The 26495-nt window shown below is 38.6% G+C and overlaps 1 protein-coding gene across 1 annotated transcript in view; it reads right to left on the reverse strand.

Annotated features, from left to right (window-relative positions):
- Positions 1-26495, reverse strand: part of PDE8B (phosphodiesterase 8B) — an 84483-nt gene that overhangs the window by 23241 nt on the left and 34747 nt on the right. Inside the window, exons 2-10 of the mRNA XM_068422133.1 lie at positions 21988-22047; positions 16135-16325; positions 14744-14803; positions 12743-12800; positions 7628-7716; positions 3699-3777; positions 3037-3177; positions 1252-1340; positions 516-576 (exon numbers count right to left, since the gene is read on the reverse strand). Of these exons, the coding sequence (XP_068278234.1) occupies positions 516-576; positions 1252-1340; positions 3037-3177; positions 3699-3777; positions 7628-7716; positions 12743-12800; positions 14744-14803; positions 16135-16325; positions 21988-22047 (828 nt within the window). The remainder of the gene's footprint in view (positions 1-515; positions 577-1251; positions 1341-3036; positions 3178-3698; positions 3778-7627; positions 7717-12742; positions 12801-14743; positions 14804-16134; positions 16326-21987; positions 22048-26495) is intronic.

Genomic DNA, 26495 nt, shown 5'->3' on the forward strand with positions numbered 1-26495 from the left:
TACTGAGAATGACGTGTATGGGATGGAATACCTCGCTGGTCAATTTTGGGCCACCTGCCCTGTCCGCTCCTCCCTGGAGGTGTGACCCCCCTTCGGCTCTTCACTCGTAATTAGTGAGGAATTCAGCAGTGACCTTGGTTTCTCGAAGAATAAGTACAGCAAGAGCCTTTCTACATAACATCGTTACTGGTGCCTCAGTGATAACTACAAACTTTGAGCGTTATCAGTCCTGGAAGCAGACACTGTCTGCGAAAAATGCAGTTAGTTTCAGAAATTGCAGTTAACTTAGAAGAAGCTTAGCTGAAAGGAAAAATCACTGAAAGGAAAATTGGTCTGTTTTAGGCCAAGCCAGGACACCCATGCAAATGCTGAAGTTTTCTTACTTGCTCCAACAATCAATGAGAATCTCGTTGACAATATAGATCACATCCTCTTGGAAAAATATCAATTTCTAAACTGAAAAATATCAGTTTACTAAAAGTGATGAAAATTGTGACATGAAAGAAATACAATACCTGTTTGTTGTTTTCATTGGTACAATGCAGCCTTTTGAGGGACACAAAGTGTCTTATTTTCCTAGCAACAGAAATAATCACTTGTTACCATATCAAATGGTAAAGAGAGAAATGAAGTGATACACTGATATTTTATAAAGCAGAGGTCTCCATGCCCTCATGAAACAAAGACACCAAACCCAACACCAAACAGATGACCGGGTGACAAGCACTCCTTCAGCATTACAGCTATGTTTGTGTCTCAGGACACCTGATCCTTTTGCTCCTGCAGGAATTCACCTGCACATCTGGGAGCAGAATTTGGCTACGTGCCCATCCTATGCTGCGAAGGAGTGAGCACATACAAGTACACACACAAACAAGGGGATTGCCCAGCTGCTAATCCTTCCAGCTGACCAGGTAACAGTTTGGATAATGTAGAACAACTTCATAAAGAAATGCATCGTAACATGAATCTAAATATCAGCTTGCAGGTATCTATAGCAGTAACACTATTAATTGTTATGACTTTACAGTTCTTTTAGCCAGCAGATGATGACACCAAAATGGACAAACGTCAGCAAAGAACATGACCTTCTCAACTTTGCTTATTCTTTTCCACGTTGCTTGAAGTCAGCAGTTATATCATCACCCTGCTACTGAATACATGTAGGTTCATGTCAGACTTACAGATGGGGAAAGCAGAGAGAAGGCCCTAAAAACTAGAAAGCAATTATGTTCTGGACAAGTTAGTTACCCTCCTTGACCGATCACAGGTGTTATCTTCACATGCTGCTGGATACTGTCTCCTGATTTTCTTCTTGCATAGTAAACTCCTTGCCATTCCTAAGCAAACACACACAGCAGAGACAGCATCTAAGAATACATAGCTTGCGATCAAATATTCATTTATTATTACATAGTCCTTATGTAGTAAATAATTACATATTATTTCATGGTTGTATTTTTTAAAATAGTGTAAAATTTATTAATACAGAGTAGCACCTTAAACAGGTATTGGCTAATGTAAGGACAGTGTAAATATGTTTCTCCTGTGAGAGAGTATACAATTTTTACAAAGAACTTTAAGAATCATCTACTTTGAGGGGTTACAAACATTCTTGCTAGGTACCACCATAAGCAGTGGTGGCTGCAACACATCCAAAGAGCACCTCCCTTGAGAGCAGCAGAACCAAACTCTGTGCTGAGGACCATTCAGCTTTGAAGTCATCAGTCATCAAGTGATATGTATGCTAAATTTCAGAAGCCCTTGACCTAAGGATGTCCTTCAACTAAGCTCAGGTAACCAATAGCCTATTCTCACTCCAAGACTGTTTTCCCACGACCACTGATAGCCAAGGCACTCTAGGTCAGCAAAAGGAAGAAACAATTTCTTCATGGCATCTTTTATCCCGTTCTCCCACGCGAACGCCCATTTCTCTGACCGGCCACTAATTTTCCCTCCGTCCTTACTGCTACAGAAAAGCATTGAGAAGACTGCAGGCTAACCAAGAGCCATATATGCATCATCCTTAAGCAGTCCACTGATGCAGAGATCAGAGAAGAAAGGAAGATAAAGCAGAAGGCTTCTCTCTCCTTACCACCTCAGAGAAGAGAGATTTTAAGGATGGAACTACTTGGCTGCAGAGTAGGATGAAGTTGGAAAATGGGTGGAACATACCTTCTCCGTCACAGACAAAGATGGACGGATGAAGAAGACACACACAAGGCCTTTGAGCAGGCAGTGCCAGCGGCTGGGCAGCCTATACAAATGAGGAGGAGCAAAGCAAGAGTGTCCTGCAGGTACTGCTAATGAACCAAGGTGAACCTGCAAAAAACTCCAGACAGTGACCCTCAAAGCTCAGATCATTGCTGGAAGTGACTGAAAGGTTCAAGAACTCCTCAAAGTTCATGAAGCAGAGGGTGAGACAGGGAAGGGCAAGAGGTACTTCTGCAACTCATGGGAGATGGGATAAGAGACCATTAGAAGTATTAGGGGAACATATGGCCAGGAACATGTAGTGCTTTTGTAGCCCGTCACCACCATGACAGGAGTTTACAGTGCTGATGCATTTTGGTCACAACAGATTATGCCACATGGCGCTTAAAGCACAAAGTCAATGAAGGCTCTGCAGTTATGAGAGAACAGTTAAACCTTTTGGTTGGATGATGAAGCCACCTCAGAGGCTGAATGAGGGACAAATTGTTATGTTCCAACTAACGAAAGCTCCATGGGCTCTAAGCAAAACAGAAACACAGAAAACGTTCCTATATTGATCTTAAGCCAACAGATGGTAAAGGAGTTCAGTCAGGTCCTAAAAGAAAAGCTAAAGAAATTTGTAGTCACTTGTCTGAGACATGGGCTGTTGTGATCCTAAGACACTTGAAGAGCAGAATTTTGGTCTTATATGTGCACTCATGAAAACCACATCTTGTGTTCTTAAACACAGAGCATTAAAAATAAAGCAAAATAGAAATCTGAAGCAATTTTGCATGAGTTTTATTTGCTTACCTTTATTTGCTTACCATTTTATTTGCTTACCTTTTCTTTTTTAATAAATGTGTTGATAGTGTCTAAAAGATCTGCACAGTTTTTATCACTTTTTGGTAGTTCAGTAAGTTCTTTGCCAATAAGCTCTCCCTTGTGATACCCCATCATCCGTTCAAAGGCTGGATTAACATACTGCCAAAACGAAAGTACTTTAGGATAATATGAAAAAGAACATACTTAAAGGATAATTACTCACATAACTATCAAAGTGTTACAAGTTACAAATCTAAAGCCATAACCACACATCCCTACAATTCAGTGTTTTTCATATGAAAATGCTATGTAATTGTGAAACATTTTAGTCAAGTAAGGGGCTGAACACAGAAGGCGATATGTAAGCTGTTATCAGAAGGCATAGAAAGAGAACAAAACTCTACCGTACAGGTTATCTAGTTCTGCTACAGATTTCATGCTGGTTTTACCGTAAGCCACATTACTGAAAATTATAATCTAAATAAAGTTACTGAAGGAAAAATTTTAAAAATTCAGCAGGTGCCAATGTGCAGCAACCAGAAACAAGGCAGTTCATTGCATGGGGCTTCCTAATGGGCAACAAAACTAAAATACTGAAATAGAACAGAAACTACTGAGCAAAGATCTCTTTGGGGTTCCTCTATCCAAGTTCTAAGATAGTTAACTTTTTTTCCGCCTACCTGAATGACATGATCTTCACTGGTTATTTCTATAGCTTCCTGACAACGGTCTAATGCTGTAAACACTGCATTACAAGCCCTGAAATGACCAAATGATTCACATTAGTTTTATTGTTAGAACATCTTGCTCACTATAAGTACATTATTATACTGTACTTATCGGTAGATGAATCACAAAGTAGCATGTTGTTTTGGGTAAACCATGTCGCTATCTCCATTATGACTTTCTTCAGGAAATTCAGCTTGAGACATCCCTGTCGTTAACCTGTTTTTACTGCGGATCACATTGTAAAATTGCTTATGGATACTGCAGCATTTTAATAGTATATTTCTTTCTCCAAACATGCTCTAGACAGCAGGAACTAACAATTAGCAGTAAAAATAACAAATGGCTGTTACATCAGAATAGAAAGTTTTGTGATCATTAAAGATAGGGAACACAAAAATCACCACAGCAGATACATACAAAGTTTTCAATACAGCAAATAGATTGACATTATCAAAGAAGTTGTAATACAACATAATTAAAGAAAACAATTTAAGCCATCTCAAAGTCTAGTCAGAAAAATATCAATTTTCCTGCTTCCAAGTAATAATTCAGTGACTTGATTTCCATACATCCTGATCTTTATTAAGGGCCAAAATGATCTTCATTTCCCCTTTTTTTTCAGGGCTATCCTTGAACTAATGCAGGAAAACAGAAGCCTTACCTTCTTGCTACAGAATTTAAATTACTTAAATTATAATTTACACAGGATGGGATTACCATTAATACAGGCTCCTAATACTAGAAAGAAAAAAAAATATATATCTATATACACAGAGAGAGTGCATACTAAAAGAACAGCCCATATACTTGCTTTGATAGATGTCAATACTTCATCTTTGATTTGGACTAAACACAAACTAATTGTCTTCTATGTACCTCTCATTGCAGAGAGCATAAATGCACCATGCATAAACATTCTTGTATACAGTTATTACCTAAAAGGAACATCTTGCTCCCAAGCTGCATAGGGGGGTTTCAATTAATACCGATGACTACAGAATTAAGAAATACAGGACATTGCTAGTTCTGCGCATCGTGGAAGTAACTTAAAAAGAAATAGGATACACAAAGAAATATACACAGAGACAGACCCGCAGTGGATGAAGATTTGTAGGAAAAAGTCTTGTATACAGAATACGACAGTAGTATTTCAGCTCATACAATAAAAGTAGCTCCCAATGTAATTTTACAAGTAATTTTACAATTTTCTAGCAGTCCAAGCTGGCTTCAAAGTGTGATTTTGTGCTGTGTGAAACAACTAATTTATCTCAGTGATAGATGCCCGGCTGGTACACCAACTGCTAACAAATGTCACTATGCAAACTTTCTGCAAGAAAACACTCAGCTATGTTTGCACTGTTCAAACATTAGTATTTTCATTTGATCTGGCAACCAAGCCATCAAAATTACAAGTTTAAATGGTCCATATCCTCTTTGATTAATACACACCACTCACAGATGTCCAACCAAGCTTCAAACCAGAAGAAGCTACGTGAAGAAGCGAAGGCCCTGCTTTGAATGGAAAGACGCTTCTGATCACTTACATGACCTTATATACTGCTTTCTTGGGCTTCTCCTACTTTTTCATGTTTCTCTTGTATCTAAACACCCGAAATATCCTGGTTTTAATTCCAACTTTAATTCTAACTTCATGAAAAAATTCCCTCTCCCCTTTCACTTTTACAAAGCTATGTAGAAGACCTACTGAGACAGCAAATAGATCAGAGACCCAGTGGGATATACATGCAGTGCAACACTTTTTTCCCCACTTAATTAAACCACATGACGAAAACAAATTTTAACCAAATAGCGTTACTGAACACTAGTTCTGCTTAGTTTTTAATGGCAAATTCATTTACAGCACCTGCCTAGTGAGGCAGAGGTAGAGGGAAAGCCTCTGTTGCAAGACATCAGCTTCCCCAAGTTACAACTATGCCTTTTCAGACAGTTGATCTTTTAAAAGGCTATTTCATGCCCTCAGATGTTAGCACAAATGTTGCTTATAAGCATTACCTTTGCTTGTTACATGATGAAAAGTTTTTAACTATTTAACTATCCTGGGTGTGCATCTATTAAACTCTTTAAACCACTTAACTGCTTTAGGACTGCATCTAGCAGTGGCAGTAGCAAACCCCAAAATACCACCAATTTTTTTCATAGAATTTTGCAATGCTGCCAAAGATTCCCAAACTAGTCATGTTCAGAGATGATGTGAATATATATACACACACGTAAATATATATATTGTGTATTATCAATATACAAAAGACATGGTAACACAGAATACATTTTATATAATGATATTATTTACATAAATTAAAAGGAAGTAGGCTCAAAGTTTATATAACTACATTCAAGAAAGCAAAAGCAAGCAGAATTGCAAGTGGGTGGTACACTGCTGTTTCCATAAACAACATCATAGATGAAAGAACTGTCAGTAGATGAAATGCTGCTGGGGACTGACATTGTTTCCTTCCAATTTTAATGAATTTTAAGATTTTTTTGATGATTGCTATAAGTAAACTTGCAGGAAAACATGGCAGCCAATATGAATCATGCTCCCTGTATTGGAGTTTTAATTATTTGCATTCATGTAGAGATGCTCAAACTGCATTTGCATCTTGTTCTTGAAATGAAATATAAACTACAAGCATCGTGTGTATGAATGACAGCTTAATCTTTCTATATAAAACTGATGTTTCTGATCTATGCTGACTTAACTCAGAAGTCACTCATTTCATGTTGCATTTACAACTGAACAACAAACCACGTCAGGACCACCATAACACCTAATTAACTTCAAAAATTTCACAGCTGCTTTATTTTCCTGCCGAGTTTTGGAAAACACTTATTATAAATTGTGTGATCCCAAATTCTATTTTTCTTCCCTGAAAATTTTACTGTAATTACATTCTGCATGTACAAACATGTAGTCACTTGAATGTGAAGTCACTTTGGGATCAGTTTGCAAAGAAAATCTTAGAAAAATCTACTTCTTAAACAGAGACACTGAAACTTGTAGAAAAGCGATAGTATTTTCTGTAGATGGAACTGGAATTAATTTATGACACTCAGGGAACTAGACCTTCTCTGGATGACACTCAACTTCAAGGTTTTTTTTTTTCCATATAGTTGAATTGCAAACATATTTACATGCGTGTATAAGCACCTGTATTAAATAGAAAATCAGTCAGTCACATTAAAGAAAAAGGGATAAGTGAATGAAAGTAATTTAATTTCTCACTAAGATAAAAAACTGTACTCCTGGTCTGCCAAGTCTTTCCCAAGCAAGAAAATAAAAACTCAGGGTGTGAAGAGCTGGATCAAGATTGCATTCAGCTCAAGCTATCAAATATGAAATCTCACACACATGAGATCAAGAGTGACTTTGTGAAGTTTTACCGTCATATAAATTTGCAGCCCATAAACCTTACAGACAAGACAGGATTTTTAAAATGCTACACTTGCAATCAAATGAGCCAAAGTTGTCGTTCAGGAGTATTTCTGCCCTGACCAGTAATGCTGGTAGTAATGGCTGCTAGAACATTGCCGAATTCCATATGGGTACCTCAAGACGTATGGGACACAAGCAAGCATCAGAATAAAGGACATGTACCACATTTTGCATTGAGGAAAGCAGTCATTTAAACCATCAGTGAATGAAATATACACAGACCAAGCTTTCCCAGGGTATTAGTTACTAAGGCACTTAAATTTGTCCTTTACAAAATCACAGAAGAAGGAAATAGGGCTATAGTATATTAGTTAACATACAGATGCAAAGCACATATATGCATAGCTGAGAAGAAGCAGAAAGTAACCTGATACAATTATGTAGACCAAGCAACTGATGTTTGCAGTTTCTTATACTTCTACATACCGTAATTTGAACTGAGATCGCACTTCTCCATGTTCTATTTGAACCAGTTCATTGTAACAAGCAGTTATGCTGCTATTCTCCATGAATTGCTGGAAGACAAATCAAGAGTGCATGAAATAGATTGAAATGGCGTTAAACTGTTCCTGCATCTAAAATTCTAACCTTATAAAGAGAGCTGGCATGAGTCCAGCAAAGGGCCACAAAGGCAAATAAGCATCTCTCCTGTGAGGAAAGCCTGAGAGAGCTGGAACTGCTCAGCCTGGAGAAGAGAAGGCTCAAGGGGCATCTCATTAAGGTATATAAATATCTGAAGAGAGAGCATAAGAAACAGAGCCAGCCTCTTTCCAGTGGTGCCCAGTGACAGGACCAGAGGCAATGGGCACAAACGGAAGCACAGGAGGTTCCCTCTGAACATCAGAAGACACTTTTTTTACTGTGAGGGTGACTGAGCAGTGGCACAGCTTGCCCAGGGAGGTTGCGGAGTCTCCATCCTTGGAGATCTTCAGAAGTTGTGTGGCCATGGTTCTGGGCAGCCTGCTTTAGGTGGCCCTGTTTGAGGAGGGAGGTTGGGCAAGATGACCTCCAGAGGTCCCTTCTAACATCAACCATCCTGATTCTGTAGAAATAAAAAGCTCTAGTTGTACCTTTTGTGTTCAGTAATCACGTTTTCCCCAGGAATGATTTTCTAGTTCTTAAGACAACATGGCTATCTAAATGAAAAGCAAGTATAAAAATACGCTAAAACCTCAACTGTGGATCTTCCCATTTGGTTTCAGCAACCTAGTTAGAAACAGATAACCTAAAAAAACCCAACCACAGTCTCACACAAAAACAGTATTGCCTTGATGTTTCGTTTTGAACACTTATCCTCGATTCAGAATGGAAATGGAATACCTTAGAGGTGTAAAACATTCATGCTAAAAAAAAAAAAAATTAATTCTATTTGGCATTTCATTTGTTTTCAAGCAAATATTGAAGCTGAAGCTCAGAAGGTGAAGTGACTTTGCTCCACAAGTGATCTCACTGAGCTGTCACTGTGAATTCAGAAGCGCAGAGAAGTATATAAAGTAAGGAGCACGCTGACAACAGTTAACAAACTTTTATCTACTGCAGACAGGAGAGAATGTCCTCTCTTTGTTAGGCAAAGGTAGTAAGCCGAAAGGTCTTGTGCTTGGTCCTGCTGAAGTGAGAAACTTTATGTTGATACAAAAGAAGTAGATTCTCTGACTTCAGTTAAAGTTTACTGCTCATTAGTAAACTTCTGCTATGAAGAGCTAAATCAGTCCTTTAGAAAATCATGCACCGACTCTAGTTTTCATAGAAAATACCCTGTACTGTCACTAGTTCTCACAGCACAGCTGCCTGCAGAGTCAAGAGGCAGCACTCAAATCTCCAACGAACAAAGAAAGGCTTTTAAGAAATCTACGCTTCTCTCCTGTACGAAAAATTGTGTTCTGGGGACCAATGGCTTAATCCCAAGTTGCCAGCAAAATGTAAAAAGTAAAATTAAAAATAACTGTTGACATGGGTCTGTTTCAATCCTTAATGTTACGATCTTAAAATATTTCTGTAACTCTTCGGTCACACACTAAGTGAATACACGGGAAACCAAAAGGCACAATACGAAGCTGGCAGAAGCAAAGGTGCAAATGATGTTGTGTTTTTGCATAGCAAACTGCCTGCAAACAAACTTGTCTTCTACAGTGCTGTAGATTTAGATTTTCAGTTTTAGGATGCTCTTTTAAATATTTAAATATGCTCATGCTAAATTTAAAACAAAATAAAAACAAATCTATCAATAATATACAATTTAACAATGATGGCAACCTATTTTACAAACTAAACTTACTAGAACATACTAAAGCTTTTTATAAACTGAAATTTAAAGTAGTGCTGTTTACTGACAACATTTAACCACTGCTATTTACTGACAAAAATCAACCACTATCTTGGCACAAATCTTTGGCTAAGAACCAAGAATTGCAGCTTGTTGAAGTGCTAAACCTGCTCTTAAATGTTGTATCGTCTTCTGCAGATGCACAGAATCTCATTATTTAAGTTTATAGTACTAATGCCATTCATTCACTGGCTCACTCAAAACTGAGAAATCAATTGAGACCTGAAAAAGCAGGAAACATTTTCTTTTTTTAATCTGTGCATCTAAATGAGGCACAAGAAGATGAAGACCTATTAACTCTCAAATATTAGAAAGCAGACAACAATACTTTCTTTTAAAAAAGTTTAGTATTTGTACAGTACATTTTGGCTTAACTAACATACAATCTTAAATTACACTTTACTTCATTATAATTGGATTCCACTGTCATCCTACACCTAACTTGACACATGGCATAAGAGTCATCAGCTAGTAGGAATGCATCATTCTTCTTGCTCAGCAAGAAGCACTAAGTTTATTATTAAAGATTTATTTTCTTGCAAACCAGAAATTTTTAAAGTAACTGGTCAATGAGAATCTACATTTGTTTAGGAAAAGAAGTAAAGTTCAAAATACAAGACAAGATTATAACTGAGTAACTGCAAACATTAAGCTCCCTTGTTTGCTAATTTACATCATAGTTAAAAATCATTCAGGAAGCCAAATCATTTGTTTAAATTAGTCCATCCTAAGGAGGCCATCACTATTAGATTTCTGAGGCTGAGAGGAAAAAAAAATCAGCATAATAAATGTACTGCATTAACAACACCATTAATACACAAACACAAAAGCAGACAATGATATAGGGAAAAAAATCAGAAGATGTAATAAAATAGACTTTCTTGAGAAGAAGGAGGAAAAAAAGAGAAATAACTCAGCATAAAGAAAAATGCCAAAAGTCTGTATAAAATTAACAGAAAAGACTCCCAAAATCTTTCTCTGTTCATAAGATCTTTTAGCTATCATAGTGATCCAGATCTGGGTAGTGATCAATTATCACTCATTTCATTAGAAGAAATGAAAAGTGATTTCTTTAGGACTACTTACAATATATATTATAGGTAGACATAAGCATAGAAAGTTATTACTCTAACATAAGTACGTATGAAGGCAACAGAACATTTTAAAGCAGAATAATCAGCTATTCACTGCATGAAAAAAATTCATGGTTATTTGCAAGAGTATCCCCCCCCAAAAGATTAAAGGAGTTCTTTGGAATCTTTAGATCCAAACCTACATGTAAAAAGCCTGGTTTTGTCTAGAAAACTCTACAAAAAGATGACAGACGAATTGGTTAGAAGCTCAGACTTTTTACTAACCAAGTTGGAGATCCATTTAGAAGACAGCCACCACCAGATTGAGAGATTGCATTCAGTGTTTTGTCAAGGGAAGAGGAGGAAGACAATGAGCAAAAATAGGACAAATGCTGGTATGATGAATAGTGATAACGCAAAATAAAGCTACCAGAAAGGTTTGACTGTAAAAATAAAAATAGTGAAGAGAAACTTACAATTTGAACAGATATGATTTTCCAAAAATAAATTTCATTTTGCTGCCGAGGAAGAGATTCCCTGCAAATAATGTCTCTCTATTTGAAGAAGGGTATTTAAACATCTTTGTGTGCGTTCTTTGTGTTAATGGATTTAGTTACTACTGATCCCCACCCAAGCAGAAATAATTCCTATGTCTACCCCCCTGCGAAAATAGGATCTTTGACATCAGATGTATTTTAAAGGCTTAAAAATAATTCCAACAGGGAATTACTATATTATGCAAGCTCTCTGATAAATTTGGGACAGTTAGAGGGAATGCTTAGAGCAGCTGTCAGGTGCAAAAAGATTTTACTTTCCTAGGCAGACAGTGTGCCACCGAGATGTGGCTCAGAGACGCACAGTGTCTCCTCTGGCTCTACTGAGTACTACATCTACAGTTATAATCTAGCCCACAAAAAATATTGCCCTGCACTGCTTTTAAATGAAATACCAGACTTAAGAAGAAATAAAGATTTCTTTGAAAAATATTAAACCCTTTGAGACAGAGAGGGAGGGAGAAAACTACACTAAGAAAGCACTGACATTCTTGGGATTACCTTTCTCTTAGCCTCAAGTTTTCCAACTTTCGGAGCATCTAAGTGCTTCAGAAATGCTTTTGCCTTTAATGTTTTTGCCCCCACAGTACCCTTGCAGGAGAGGTAAGATCTGTTACCTGGTTTTGGAGATGATCTGCAACTGGTGACTCTAGTGCATGTTCTGCTTTGTAAAGAAACTCAAGCTAAATACAAGTTAGCTCAGATACTGGACTCAGTATGAGCATATTAGCATGAGATTCTGCCCGGGTTAATTCCCTTCCTTCTCTGATTTTCCTTACTACCGTCCTAACTATATATAGTTAATTTTCCCTAACTACAGTGTTCACTGATGTGCTTCTATCACTTTAATACATAACCTTCCTTATGAATGGTCAACTTTAATATTACAGCTGAATTATATTACATTAACGTAACATTAATAGCCATCCAAACCACTCACACTAAGTTTGGAAGAGGGTAAGCTACTGCACCTAGATTTTCAAAGCTGAGAGCTCCTGTCTTTCTGCTCTCTCCTACAAAGCTGTCTTGAGAAACAGTATGAACAGTTATCTTCCCTTCTGCTGCCTGTACAGGAGATCTTCTGAAGCTGTCCTGAGAAGAAAGGGTGCAAGCCAATACAACTGGCCTCATGAAAAAAAAAAATATTCTTCTTCACATCAGGAGGAGCTGGATTAGGCTTGTAGTCCCTTGAGAAGAAGAATCCCAGCAGTCTGAGGCACACAGAGAGATCCAGGTGAATACTTTTAGCATGCTGCAATATGCAGCACACATAAATCAGGGTCCCCCCATCATTGTTTTTTAATGCAGTCATAACCAAAACCCACTCACCACCCACCCAGACCACAGGAAGTTTATCTCAGTATTACTGCTTTCTCTGGAAGGGTTAGCTAGATCAACAGATTCTCTTATTTCATATGCTTCTTGGGATACACTGTTGAAAAGAAAAGAACAGCCAATCAACTGCCACTGATTTCTCACCAGTAAAGTTTTGACAGAAGCAAATGTATTGTTTTCAATTTGAGGAAGTAGAAGTGACTGTAATTTATGAAGCTATCATGGTTACTATATTAAATATGTAATTTATACATACCCTATCAAAGCCTGCATTAAGAAGAGGAAAAACGGAAGTCTCTTCTTGGTCAGCAGATCTAAAAAATAAAATCATAGAATCATAGAATCATTTTGGTTGGAAAAGACCCTTAAGATCATTGAGTTCAACTGTTTACCTAACACTGCCACGTCCACCATTAAACCATGTCCCTAAGTGCCATGTCTACACCAAGGATGGTGTCTCAACCATTTTCCTGGGCAGCCTGTTCCAATGCTTGATAACCCTTTCTGTGAAGAAATTTTTCCTAATATCCAATCTAAACCTCCCCTGGCACAACTTGAGGCCGTCTCCTCTTGTCCTATTGCTTGTTACTTGAGACACCAACACCCACCTCACTACAACCTCCTTTCAGGTAGTTGCAAACAGCAATAAGGTCTCCCCTCAGCCTCCTTTTCTCCAGGCTAAACAACCCCAGTTCCCTCAGCTGCTCCTCATCAGAATTGTGCTCCAGACCCTTCCCCAGCTTCCTTGCCTTTCTCTGGACTCGCTTCAGCACCTCAATGTCTTTCTTGTCGTGAGGGGCCCAAAACCTAACACAGGATTCCGAGGTGCAGCCTCACCAGTGCTGAGTACAGAAGGACGATCACTTCCCTAGTCCTGCTGGCCACATATTTCTGATAGAACGCAGGATGCTGTTGGCCTTCTTGGCCGCCTGGGCACACTGCTGGCTCATATTCAGCCAGCCATCAATCAACACCCTCAGGTCCTTTTCCACCAGGCAGCTTTCCAGCCACTCTTCCCCAAGCCTGTAGCATTGCATGGGGTTGTTGTGACCCCAGTGCAGGACCTGGCACTTGGCCTTGTTGAACCTCATACAATTGGCCTCAGCCCATTGATCCAGCCTGTTGAGATCTCTCTGCAGAGCCTTCCTACCCTCAAGCAGATCAACACTCCTGCCCAACTTGGTGTTGTCTGCAAAGTTACTGAGGCTGAACCTGATCCCCTGGTCCAGATTATTGATAAAGATATTAAACAGAACTGGGATGTTGTATGATCACACAACATTTAAGAATTAGATGGTATAAGTTTGAGATAGTTACCTAAATGTAATGAATGCAGTGAGAACACTCTTGCATAAAATGCATCCATAAAATCATACTGTTACAGAAGTTGATGCTATAGTCTTCTTCTATAGGTATTTGCAGCTATTACTACAACCTGGTAGTTATTCCTACAGCAAACCTGACCTGTGTCTCTTCACAGACACACAAGGGCATTATAAAAAGAAAGCATGAAGAGGATAAAAGACATCTTGTGATATCCTTTGAGAAAGAATCTAAAAAAGTGTTTTTAAGTAAAAGGTGAAGCAATTTGTAAAGTCCTGCTCAGCAGCAAACTTAGTCTATTTTCTGATCTTGGCAGGAATAGTTCTTCTCCTGCCACTCTATTTCCTAATATTTTAATCGAGCTGGGAAATTAATAAAATTAGAATGGATTCAGTAGTGTGCAGGAGTTTTATCAAAGACAGGAAAGGTCTCTTTTTTGAAGGTATTTGATAAAAATATATTTAAGTCGGTACAAATTCTGCCTGAATACCTGGGGTATGAATTGCTGAATAAGGATTTCAGGACAACATTCTGGAGAGTTTAGTACCAACAGGACTGATGTTTATTCCATTAGCCAGTTCTCTAATTACCACAGTGTGTTATTTGATTTAGTTATTTCCTTTAGAAAATAATACACAGCTTTCTATTTCTTTCTTCTAGAAACCAACACATAGCTTTCTAATTTTTCTTAGTATACAAGCCATGACATTATGATCCTCTTAGGATGATAGGTATAATAATAGTCTGTATAAATGGAAAGTTATCAAATACTTAAATAGGCCACATAAAACATCACTAACCCATTTCAGGTAAAATAATCTTAAACTTACTCTATAAGGCTTGCTAGTAAGATACTTTCTGTTATTAGATAACTGTTAGATGTAACATTCTTCTAAAGTAAAATAAAAATCTTTCACAAAACAGTAATACTTACGTACGTGGAACCACAGCAAGAATTACAGTGTGCTCTGATGGTTTTGTGGCACGAATAGACCTGAGGAAACAAAAATTTCTCCATTACACCACATGCTTTCTCAATGTCACTCTGAGTATATTCACAGGCAATATAAATGAAAACAGGACTGAAAGACACCACTGAGGCTAGAAAAAAGGATATCACACTGTCAAAACCTACCTATCCCCAGTTAGAAAATCCATTTCCATTTTGCTACCAGATTCCTCAGATTTTGCTCAACGCAGTGAAGAGGCAAGAGCTTCAAAAACACAGGGCATGAACAGCAGCTCTTCAAATCCGCTTTTATAACCTAGCAATAGTTTGCATTGCTTAGCTTATTTGGGGCAGGCTGCCCTGAAGGCATAGGTTGAGAAAGGTCAGACTATACAATGCATTTTCAATATCCATTAGCTAATTTAAAAAAAATTTCCACCATCTTCTCCTATATTTGCCATTGTCCTTCTAGATAGTGTAAAATTTTCTTTAGAAGGTGGGAAGTGCTTTTTGGGCATGCAAGTAAGAAAAGAGGGTATAGCAAATGTATATGATAGACTATCATTTAGGAAATGATGAATAAACAAAATTTTACCACTTTACATACTATTGAGAAACTGAAAAAAATACGACCAACAGAAGAACAGTCCATTCACCTTTTTCTGGCTAAAGATAACTTTTTTCAGTCATGTCACACTGTCCCGAATAAACAGTCTTTATATTTATTTATTGGTCTTTTAGAAGAACTTCCATCAGCAGAAGCCTTTGAGCTTTAAAATGCTCCTTGTCATAAACACGGTAAATTTCAGCTCATGACAGACTGAGAAGCACAGTATAGTGTATGGTACAAAACGTATGCTTCAGCTGTAGCAGTGTGTTCTAGCAAAAAATCCCAATACTAAGCACTTGCAACCTTAGAGCTGTTAAGACAGAGTCGTGTGGACCAGAAGAACGATGTGAACTTTTGTGAAGAGCTGACAGTGCCTGACCCAGTGGACAAATAAACACATTCCTTTGAAGCCCTGCAACTTCAGACTTTGCTGCAGCAGTAACCCAGGAAAGAAGCAGACACAGACAGCAGAGAATAATTTCACAACAGCTCTGGCTTATGCTCTGATAGAAGCCCATGACCTAAAGAGACAATTCTACAATTCAGCTTTGCCAAAAGATTATTTTTCCTATTCTTCTCTTACAGATGTATGCAAACCTCCTGGCCTCAATCCCCAGACTTCCACTTTACTACAGTTCTGGGGATTCTTTTTTTTTTATTTTATTTTGGTTGGTTTTTTTTCTATTTTTTGTTTTTAAAATTAGGAGGTTTGGTTTTGTACAATATATTCTGAAGTTCAAGGAATGCGTAAGGTCCTTTAGGTTACCTGCAGATATCTTCTGCATCGAAATATCTGGAGTTCCTGTGATCTATAACAATTATTTCCTGGTGCTTATCAAGAAAACATTCAAGTGCTGACTCTGGAGTCCGGGCAATATTGCACCTGTATCCAGCTCTGTCACAAGCCCACCAGAAACCATCACTTTGGTTGTCTTCTTTTGCAAAGATCAGCAAAACCTGCAAAGCATGCAAAACAGCAGCACCACATTAAACATACAAAATAGTTCTCTGCATGATGCAAATCTTAACAAACATTTCTGCTATACAAAAGATTGAGTCTACTTTGAAAGTGGGAAGACTGAACTACAGACTCTAAAACAGCTGATGCAGTAGCACAAGTTTCTTAACAGATAAGAGTGATTATCAATAGATAACCAATAATGAACTGTGTAGGACTGATATTTAGGGCAAAACCAGCTGTCAGATGATGAGTCTCTTCTAAATCATGTTCAAATTCAAACAGCACACACCCAGTGTATGTGGGTAGGTGTTCAAACATCATTGCAACTCTCATCAGGCCATCCAGGCTACACACACTTTTAATTGTAATGAATCCTCTGAAATGCAACTGCCTTAATTATGCTATTCAGGGAACAAACAATTAAGATAACACAGGTTTATTCATTATTTCTCCTTTGACATACAACAAAATGGAGTTAACCCATGTTCTTTCAAAACTGAAAAGAACAACAGAGAAGCAGGTATGGACAGGGCTAAGTAGAGGAAAAAAACTGATTCAAACATGACAATTTTTACCCAATAAATTGTCCCTAATTATGTAAATATATGAGGCATTTTCGACAACTTTAACTGAACACTTAAGGAACTGCTCACACAAGATCAGGTAGGATGCGTGCTGAGGCGCTCTTCTAAAAATCAAATTGATGCTGTAGGAAGTCTGTTTGCTAACTGACACACAGAATATGGACTGAAAACAGCTGTATTTGTGTGCTTCCTGTGTGAAACAAAGAGTGTTCTTAGGAGAGAGCAAATTTTTCATCCTTGCCCTGTAATACATATATTACCAGTGTACAAATTACACAGCTAGGAACACAAGTCACAATTTGCACATATTTACCACAGCAACTGATCACTAACCATGCCACCCTGTCTGACAGATAAAGAAAAGGGTTAATTTAGCGCAAATATGCTGTGAAAGAGAAAGGCCTCAAAAAGTCAAAAGTTTATCCACAGCTATTCAACTTGCACAGAAAGGCAGCAGCCAGAGAATAATCTATGTATAAAGCAAAATTCTGTTCATTTCACAAACAAAAATCGCCCCTTAACTTCACTGAAACAACCTGTCTGAGCAAAATATGCAAAATTTTGCCCCAAATACCCATAAGAAATGTCAATAACCTTTCAGCTGTGCTGCTCTACACAGCTGTGGTGTCACCATGTGAAATTCAACACCGTCAGTCTAGAAGCTAGAAAAGGTGACCATAACTCTTCTCTTGTCTTGAGCTGTCTGGATTGTTGAATTCTAAACAGTAAACAAATCAACTAACGTTACTGTGGCAGTCAAAGTTTCATTAAACAGTGGAAGAAAATTATATGCTCAGAATTTCCATAAATATTAAGAAATAACTTAAGAAGTTTGAATTTATTAGAAAGAGTATTTTTAATTGCAATTAACAATAAGCAGATTTGGGTTACTGACAACATCCAAGGTAACTGTTGTCGCTCTACCTAAGCCTTCACTTTTTTCCAGCCATCAAAGTGTTGGAAAGCAGTGAAATGGTTGAGCTGCAGACTTTGTCTGTGAATACTCGGGTAAAGTCCCTACTCTGCTACAAGATAAATTAGAAAGGTGAGCAATCACCAACCGCATGAAGTTTAACATGGGAAAGTGCCGGATTTTGCATCTGAGACATGGCAACCCCAGATGTACATACAGACTGGGGAACGAGAGGTTGAAAAGCAGCCCCGCGGAGAGGGATCTGGGGGTTCTGGTCGACGGCAAGTGGAACATGAGCCAACAGTGTGCCCTGGCAGCCAAGAGGGCCAACTGTGTCCTGGGGTGCATCAAGCATAGTATTGCTAACCGGTCGAGGGAGGCGATTGTCCCGCTCTACTCTGCACTGGTGCGGCCTCACTGTGTGCAGTTTTGAGCGCCACAGTATAAAAAGGATATGAGGATACTAGAGAGTGTCCAGAAGAGAGACACAAAGATGGTTAAGGTTTTAGAGGGCAAGCCATATGAGTTGCGGCTGAAGTCAGTAGGTCTGTTCAGCTTGGAGAAGAGAAGACTGAGGGGAGACCTCATTGCACTCTACAACTTCCTCACAAGGGGAAGTGAAGGAGTAGGCGTTGACCTCTTCACCCTGGCAACCAGTGACAGAACTCGAGGGAATGGCAAGAAGATATGCCAGGAGAGGTTTAGGTTTGATATTAGGAAAAGGTACTTCACCCAGAGCGTGGTGGAGCACTGGAACAGGCTCCCCAGGGATGCAGTCAGGGCGCCAAGCCTGACAGCATTCAAGAAGCATTTGGACAACGCCCTCAGACACATGGTGTGAATTCTGGGGTTGTCCTATGCTGGGACAGCAGTTGGACTCGGTGATCCTTGTGGGTCCCTTCCAACTCAGGACATTCTATGATTCTATAAATCTTCTGTTTCGTTCCAACTGCTATTAGCTTTATTTTGGTCCTAGTTTGACAGATACAATATGGTTCAGAAAACAGGTATTTGGGGCATATTTTTTGGTATCTTCCTTCTCTCAACTTTCCCAGTCTGGAAATAAAGGATTGCAAAGTGCAATAATTTACTAGCTGTAAAATAACGGAGCTTAATTAAACCACCCGATCTCCCACTGGTAGCTAATTATCAGTGTGTGAATCCTGCTGAGAATATTAACTTTAAAAGGTTTTTTAAAGTATTACTACCATGCTTTCTCATTAACATTTGTATGAAGCTTACTATAAACCATAAAAACATAATGTAACTAGAAGTATATTGCAAGATATGCTCTCGAAGTCAGGATAAAAATATAATAATCCATCTAAACGACACTGTCAAGAGAAAGCTTGAATTCAATATGTGTTTCTTGGCAAAAAAACCCATGTAGCTATTTTTTGGTGTATAATTTGTCAGTGTTACCGTAAAAAGATCATTCTACTCAGTGCTGCCCTGGTCTAGGAGCACTATGGACTTCTCCTGTGGAGACCTTTACATTTTTTGGTGATGTATTGGAATTTTTACCATCTTTCTAAGTATTTGCTTTGTACAACTATTGCATGTCTTGTTCCCAGTTTATCATACAAATACAGAAAATGGACAGAGATTTGTTTTAAAGAGCTCAAAATAAAACAAGAGACACCAGCTGAGTACAGACACATAGGGTACCACAACACAACTGAGAAAATTATGAACAGCAACTTAAGAAGTGAAATTAATTAATTAATTAATTAATAATTAAATACTTAATTATTTTTATGTTATTGTACCCCAGCAAGAGAATTTTAAGGTGGAAAAACACACAGTGGCTCTGAATTAAGTTAGGGAGGAGCTCTTGTTACACCAAAAATTGGCACAGGGAAAGAGTAATATGCTGTGCATCATCATGATTTGTTTGCAGCTCAACAGGGAAGATCACCACGATCTGAAGAGAAATGGAGTTTGATGTCAATGCTGTGAAAGAGATGACGGCCAATGAATGTCCTAAGAGGTGAGAAAATGCAGTATTTGAATGGGGGACACATCGAAACCTTTATCAGCCCTGGTAAACACTTCTGCAAAAGGATAAGAGTTTTTTAATGTGCACTAAATATTTACAAAAAACACCTTTCTTTTGTGTCCTCTGGAGGAAGCACATTTATATGTACTTTTGTAATGGTAATTTCTAAGGTCTCAGAACCAAACCATGCCTAGTTGCAAGCCTTGGTACAAAATCCAGGCAGACATGCAAGCTGCATGTAGGGAGGGTGTTTGGAGGGTCGGAGCTGGTAGGTTTGCTTTGGACTCTTACCCTTGCCCCAGCACCGGGGTCACGATCTACTACAAACCAAACCAGATTCGTCCTCCAACACAGATGGTCATAAAGTCCAGTGGGGAATCTATTAAATGGTTTATGGCAGGTCATAGTCATAAGTAAGGTCACCTCTCAGACAAAAAATACGGGCCATTTCAAGGTTGGCACAGATGCCCCATAACACCATAAAACACGCACCAGAATGAAATGAACATCGATAAGAAAAGCCCCAGTGGCAATTGTTTTAACAAACTAAATTGACGTATCAGACAATTGTGAACATGATTAAGCACCCACAAACAGACATTTAAAATGTGATATTCAGTAGCTGTTTGCACTGCACAGAGAAAAAAGTAACTCCATTGTCAACATGGAATAAAAGATTAACGCATGTTTTTTTAAATGAGTGAATGTGTGCAATACTTGCCAAATTAGCTGAGGTAATATGGCTTGTTCCACAAACAAAGGAGGTGGGTTTACCTAAAGTGTTTTCCCTTTACTGTAAATAAGTTAGTGTATGGCAACGTCTTTACGGAAAACACTTCTGTTAATGTTTTTATTTAAGGTCTGCTTTCTGCTTTACTTAAGGTCTTGTACAGTAGTACTATAGATTCTCACTCGTGTAATGTAGGGACAAAATAACATCCACTCCTGACAAGATACCAAGAAAAATGTCAAACACACTTAAAAACAACAAAAAACCCACTTTCCCTTCTTATATGAAAAATCTTCACCTAGAACAGCTGACACTGGTACTATGATATTTCGGTAAATGAAATTTCTACAAAGTAAGATCCTGACATAAACATTGAGAGTATTTGTTAACTATTTGCTTGACCATCTTTCTGAAGATGATCACAGTCTAAAAAACATTTTTCCATGAAGAGTTTCACACTTTTATGTTGAAATTCCTTGCAAAACCAAAGACCGCTCTACTGCTGAAGCCACTGTTCCACAGTCTTATTATAATATAAACAAACAGATATAAAACAATATAAACATCAGATCAAGTCATCATTAAGACTAAATGCTTAATACAGATATAAAAATGTAAAACTTTATGATGCTTATACACATGATTTCTTTTTCTTGAGAATAGCATTTCTTTCACGTGTAGGTTTTTCCTCTCATAGCCAGATATGGGGAAAAAAACCCACAAAACAGAAAAGGTGACTGGTCGCTAAATGTCTCTTTATTTTACAGAGTAAAGTGACACAAAAAGTTAATTCAAATGAATGCTGTATCACTAGAACTATGTTAAAGACTAAGTTTATTTAATTTCCTATCATCTGAGAGCTCTAATACCCACTATAAGCTAAAAAAATAACACTCTGCATCTGTTTACTGGCAGAGGAACAAAATGTACAGAAACAGAAGCAAGTAAGGGTGAGAGCTGTTGCTGCTTAAGCTGAAGTTCAGCCTCTCATGTTATATCTGGTGTGATTTCTTTGGATTGATGACCTGTAAAAGCACAGTTCTCTGTCCTGTTGTGCAAAACCCAGCAAAACTTGCCAGGTACCTAAACTTTATAAGGGAGCTCTCTGCTTTGGTACATCAGAACCGAACAGTTTTTAGCATCAGAGAGGCAGCTCTTTCCCCTGCTAATGCACATACACACACTCCTATTAACAGGACATATAAAAGGAATGATTTGATGTTAAAGGAAATCTAAGCACCTTGTTTACCAGGTTCATTTACTTGTAGACCTCTTCTCAAGCAATCAGATAAACCAAAACACCAATTACCATTCTCACAGTCCTTGCACAAGCAAAATGAAAACATTACACTTAACTATAGGGGTTGAACCTTGATTTCTTCACCCGTTAACACTGAATTGACCATATCAAGAAACTGAAAGAGCACCTTACCTGAATTGGATCTTGTGTCAGTCTCATGGGCCCAATTTGTACTTCTGTAGTTGAAGCCTGCTAAAGAAGAGTAATACAGATATTTTTTTCCAGTCTTGTTCTTAACAAGATAGCATTTTACATGCAAGAATGAAAGATCAAACAAAACCATAAAAGACTCTCAAAGGTAAGCAGGCATATGACTAGCAGCCTTATTTAGTTGCTTTCAAGTGTATATTTTATGAACATATTTTACCAAACTCCTAATTCTGTTTTATTTGCCTCTAAGTTAAAAATTGTAGGGTTTTAATTAAGGAAACAAGAATCACCACTTCCCTTCCCCTCTTTCTCCAACAGAGTACCTTGGTTACACAGAAGGACTTAAGACCACAGAAAGCTATTTTTTTCTCGCCAAAAATTGCCTTATTCATTCGAATGTAATACAGAACTTGTATTAAAGGTCTTGTGACATATATTCAAGAATAATATTTTCATGGATTTGGTTAGGAATAAAGTGACTTTTCAGACAAGATAACTTGCTTGGATTGCAGATTTAAAATTGTTTTCCAGAACCATAGGCTTTAGTTTGCAGGAGAAAACATTGCTACCATGTGAGCCATGACCTTTTCAGAAGACGTGAGAGCACAAAATAATTTAAAGCTACTGCAAGAAAGCCAGCAGACGTTGGCTGTGGCTGCTTTGTTGCCATATTGCCTAGGAGTTGGACTACCTTAATACTTTTTATATCTTGACACATTGCAATACAGTTCTGTACAGTACTGGTTTGTTTCACTCAGACCATTAGCTACAGAAGGTTGTTAAGCAACTGAACAATGCCTATGTCCTCCCACAGATGCATGTACTTAAGGAAAAGAGTCTTTGAACCCTTAAGGTATTGTTCTCCTCATGCCTATGGAGGATTATTTGCAAGTTAGCCACCTCCGAAAGGGCAGAATCTCAGTTACCCCAGGTGCCTGGTCCATGTGAGTTAAAGCTGCAAGACACGTAATTTGAACAAAACCCTAATTATAAGCAGATTCCCAGGACAGTTCTCTGACTCACAGGAATCCTGGAGCCTTATTTCTGCAGCATTTTGCTCTGTGGTGCTCGTTAGTTTGAGCGTTTTGTCCAGATATTACCTTATTCTTAAATTTAGTATTTTTCAAAGGAATATGTATAAACATCCAAAATGGAGGAAGTTACCAGATTTCAACTTTTTTCCTTAGAGAATACAATACTGCGTAAAGTATTAACAGCCTTGCCTGCATGTGAGACTGGTATTATGTATAGCTACAACTGATATGTTGGACTTTCATGCACCACTGACCATGGATTCTTCTCGGCCCAACAACGTACGTCAGAAGGTAGTAACAGGCAGTACTCCAAAAGATTAAACTACAAAGCCTGCCACTGTTTTCCAAAGCAAAAACTACCCCCAGTATAAGTGTAGTTAACCTCTCCTTTTCTCACACAAAAGCTTCACTTCCCACTTGAGCTCCTGCCACAGCAGCATGTAACTTCATGCCAGTAAGCGTATCAGAATAGAATTGGAAGCTAGCACCCATCATCAACCATGAGTTATGAGTAAGGTTAGAGAAAGAGTTCTCTGCAAGCTCCCAACCCCTCTCCACCCCCCACAACAAAAAAGAAAAACAGCACATTCACACTCCAATGGTATCATATAGGAAACTCTCAAATACATTTTTTATCATGATTCACTTTGATAAAAAAAAAAAGTTTTAAAGTACTCTCATTAGACTTATCTGTAAGAATACACAACAGAGTTGGGTCAGTATCAGTGCAAAAGCTTCTTTTTTTACAGTGTACAGCTTAAACTGTCCCAGAAGGTATCGATCAAGAGCCTAGAATCCTTCCCAAAAGATATTTAGGACACATATATTTATTTTATTATCCATTTATTAACGCTACTAGGGAACTGACATAGTAAATTAATGCCTTCCACTTTTCTACCATTTCAGAGGACATCCAGCTTTAATTACTCTGTTTTGTCCAGGATGGAATAACTGTGTCTAAGACATAGATCGATGCAGGCACGTCTATCAATCCCTTTACAAAGATTCCTTTATAGGGTAGCCCCTTCTCTTAGCCTGGGTATTTTAAAACAACAACAACAAAAAAATCCACACAACTGTGACTCAGGGTTTCTCTCCCTGCTGCTTCTGCATCAGCCTCATGAATAGAAAATGCCCGAATAGAAGGACCTAAAAATCAGGGTCTTTCTCTCTTCCCCCCTCCCATTTTCAGGGTGTTCCTGCCTTTGCTGACAGTAGGAAAGCTTCATGAGGATTAGACAATCTGAGAGCCCCGATCTAGGTGAACTTGTTCCCGTCCTGCTCTGCACAGACATAATAGGGTCAGAACCACATAGGGATGCAGAAAAGGTGCTGCTCCATCTGGAAGATTGCCACGTATAACCTTTAAGTCCCTAAGGTGCACAACTTCATTACTTATACAATGCACGGAAACAGATGGGACTCTCAAATTAAGACTGGTAATGAACCTGAGCATAGGATCACAGAACCACAGAATCACAGAATGGCTGGGGTTGGAAGGGACCTCTGGAGATCATCTAGTCCAACCCCCTGCCAAAGCAGGTTCCCCTAGAGCATGTTGCACAGGGTCACATTCAGGTGGGTTTTGAATATCTCCAGAGGAGACTCCACAACCTCCCTGGGCAGCCTGTTCCAGTGCTCTGACACCCTCAAAGTAAAGAAGTTTTTCCTCATATCCAGATGGAACTTCCCATGTTTTGGTTTGTGCCCATTGCCCCTTGTCCTGTTACTGGGCACCACTGAGAAGAGTCTGGCCTCATCCTCTTGACACCTACCCTTAAGGTATTTGTAAGCGTTGATAAGATGCCCTCCCAGTCTTGTCTTCTCCAGGCTAAAGAGACCCAGCTCCCTCAGCCTCTCCTCATAAGAGAGATGCTCCAGTCCTCTGATCATCTTTGTAGCCCTCCACTGGACTCTCTCCAGTAGTTTCTCGTCTTTCTTGAACTGAGCGGACCCAGAACTGGACACAGTACTCCAGGTGTGGCCTCACTAGGGCAGTGTAGAGGGGGAGGATAAATTCCCTTGACCTGCTGGCCACACTCTTCCTAATGCACCCCAGGATACCATGGCCTTCTTGGCCACAGGGCCACAAGGGATGGATTAATAAACCTTCTCATCAGATACAGCAAAAAGTATGTCTGAAATCCTCCTTCCTGGATTTGGAGTTCTGAGTTTTGTTCTATAAGCTGAATCAGTCCTTCGGATTTATATGCCCAAATTGTTCTGGGAACAAGTGACTCTATCAATTTTCTCTTTCAAAACACAACTAGAGGAGGCAGCAAGAATAATTGCGTGAGTGCCTGGCCTTCACAAATGTCCTGCGGATCTGCCCTTGGTCTGAAGGAACTAATTCCACATCTTCCTAACTCCCAGAAGAATCTGACCAGGTAGACGTTGTATTATTAGTGATACCATGACCATACCTCTGCTCATTTCCTGACTTAAGTGAATATACCATTGCTGATTATTTCCAATTTAAATAAATTTTTCATTATTTGATTGACTGTCAGGAAGGACTGCTAATAGATCTGCAACCTAAATCAATTAGTACAGTATCTCATGACAAAATATCTGGTAAAACATGTGGGGATAAGCCTGGTTCCAAAGAGGTCAGTGAGAAAATCCCTGATTTCAGTGAGCAGAGGAAAACACACAGGGTTGGAAGCAAAGAAATCATAAATAAACTAACCATCTGGGAGTAACAAAAGCTTAAAAACAGTGAAGAAATTTTTTTTTTTAACATTTTAAGCTGTCCAATATTATTTCCAGTATCGTTCTAACCTCCTAGGCAATCTCCACAGGAATCAGCTATTAATCACAGAATTAAAGACAGTCAATGGTACTTTCTTAAATCCTATGTTTTTATGTAAATCAGTGATCATCAATTACCTTACTATCATAGCAGTACCATTAAGCAAAATGTACTTACCACTTCATTAAAGTTCCACACTTTTAAATCACCAATACAAAAACCTTTACCCCTCTCCATATGTCTGAAGACTTACAGCCCCTGCAGTTTGTGAATCGTCAATAATTAGTAACACAACCACTATAAAAATATTGACTAATTAGTACAGTGAAATCTTTTTGAATAATTCTTCATTGCTTCAGAGCAACAACAGCAACTAGAGCCAACCAAGCAGTGAAGCAAAGGTGTTGGTGGGTTCAACCTCCTGGAAAGGCGGATGGATATGCCAGTTGAGAAGCATCTCACAGATGCCAAGGTCCCTACAGATACCCTTTTGCTCTGAAGGCTCCTTCCCCCTACCCACTATATCTTCTTTCCCCTTTAGTCACTCCCACACTGATGCATCCCTTCCCTCACCTTTGTAGTATGTTTTCAGACCTCTGTCCCTTTGGTTTTGTAAGCAGGTAACTGGACTCTCTTTTCGAACCAGCTCCCACTGCACCGCTGCGTTCCTCTGGTTCCACCTTCCCATCTTTGCTAGGGCTTAT

This window comes from Nyctibius grandis, chromosome Z (genome assembly GCF_013368605.1).
Source record: "Nyctibius grandis isolate bNycGra1 chromosome Z, bNycGra1.pri, whole genome shotgun sequence".
Classification (NCBI taxonomy): Eukaryota; Metazoa; Chordata; class Aves; order Nyctibiiformes; family Nyctibiidae; genus Nyctibius; species Nyctibius grandis.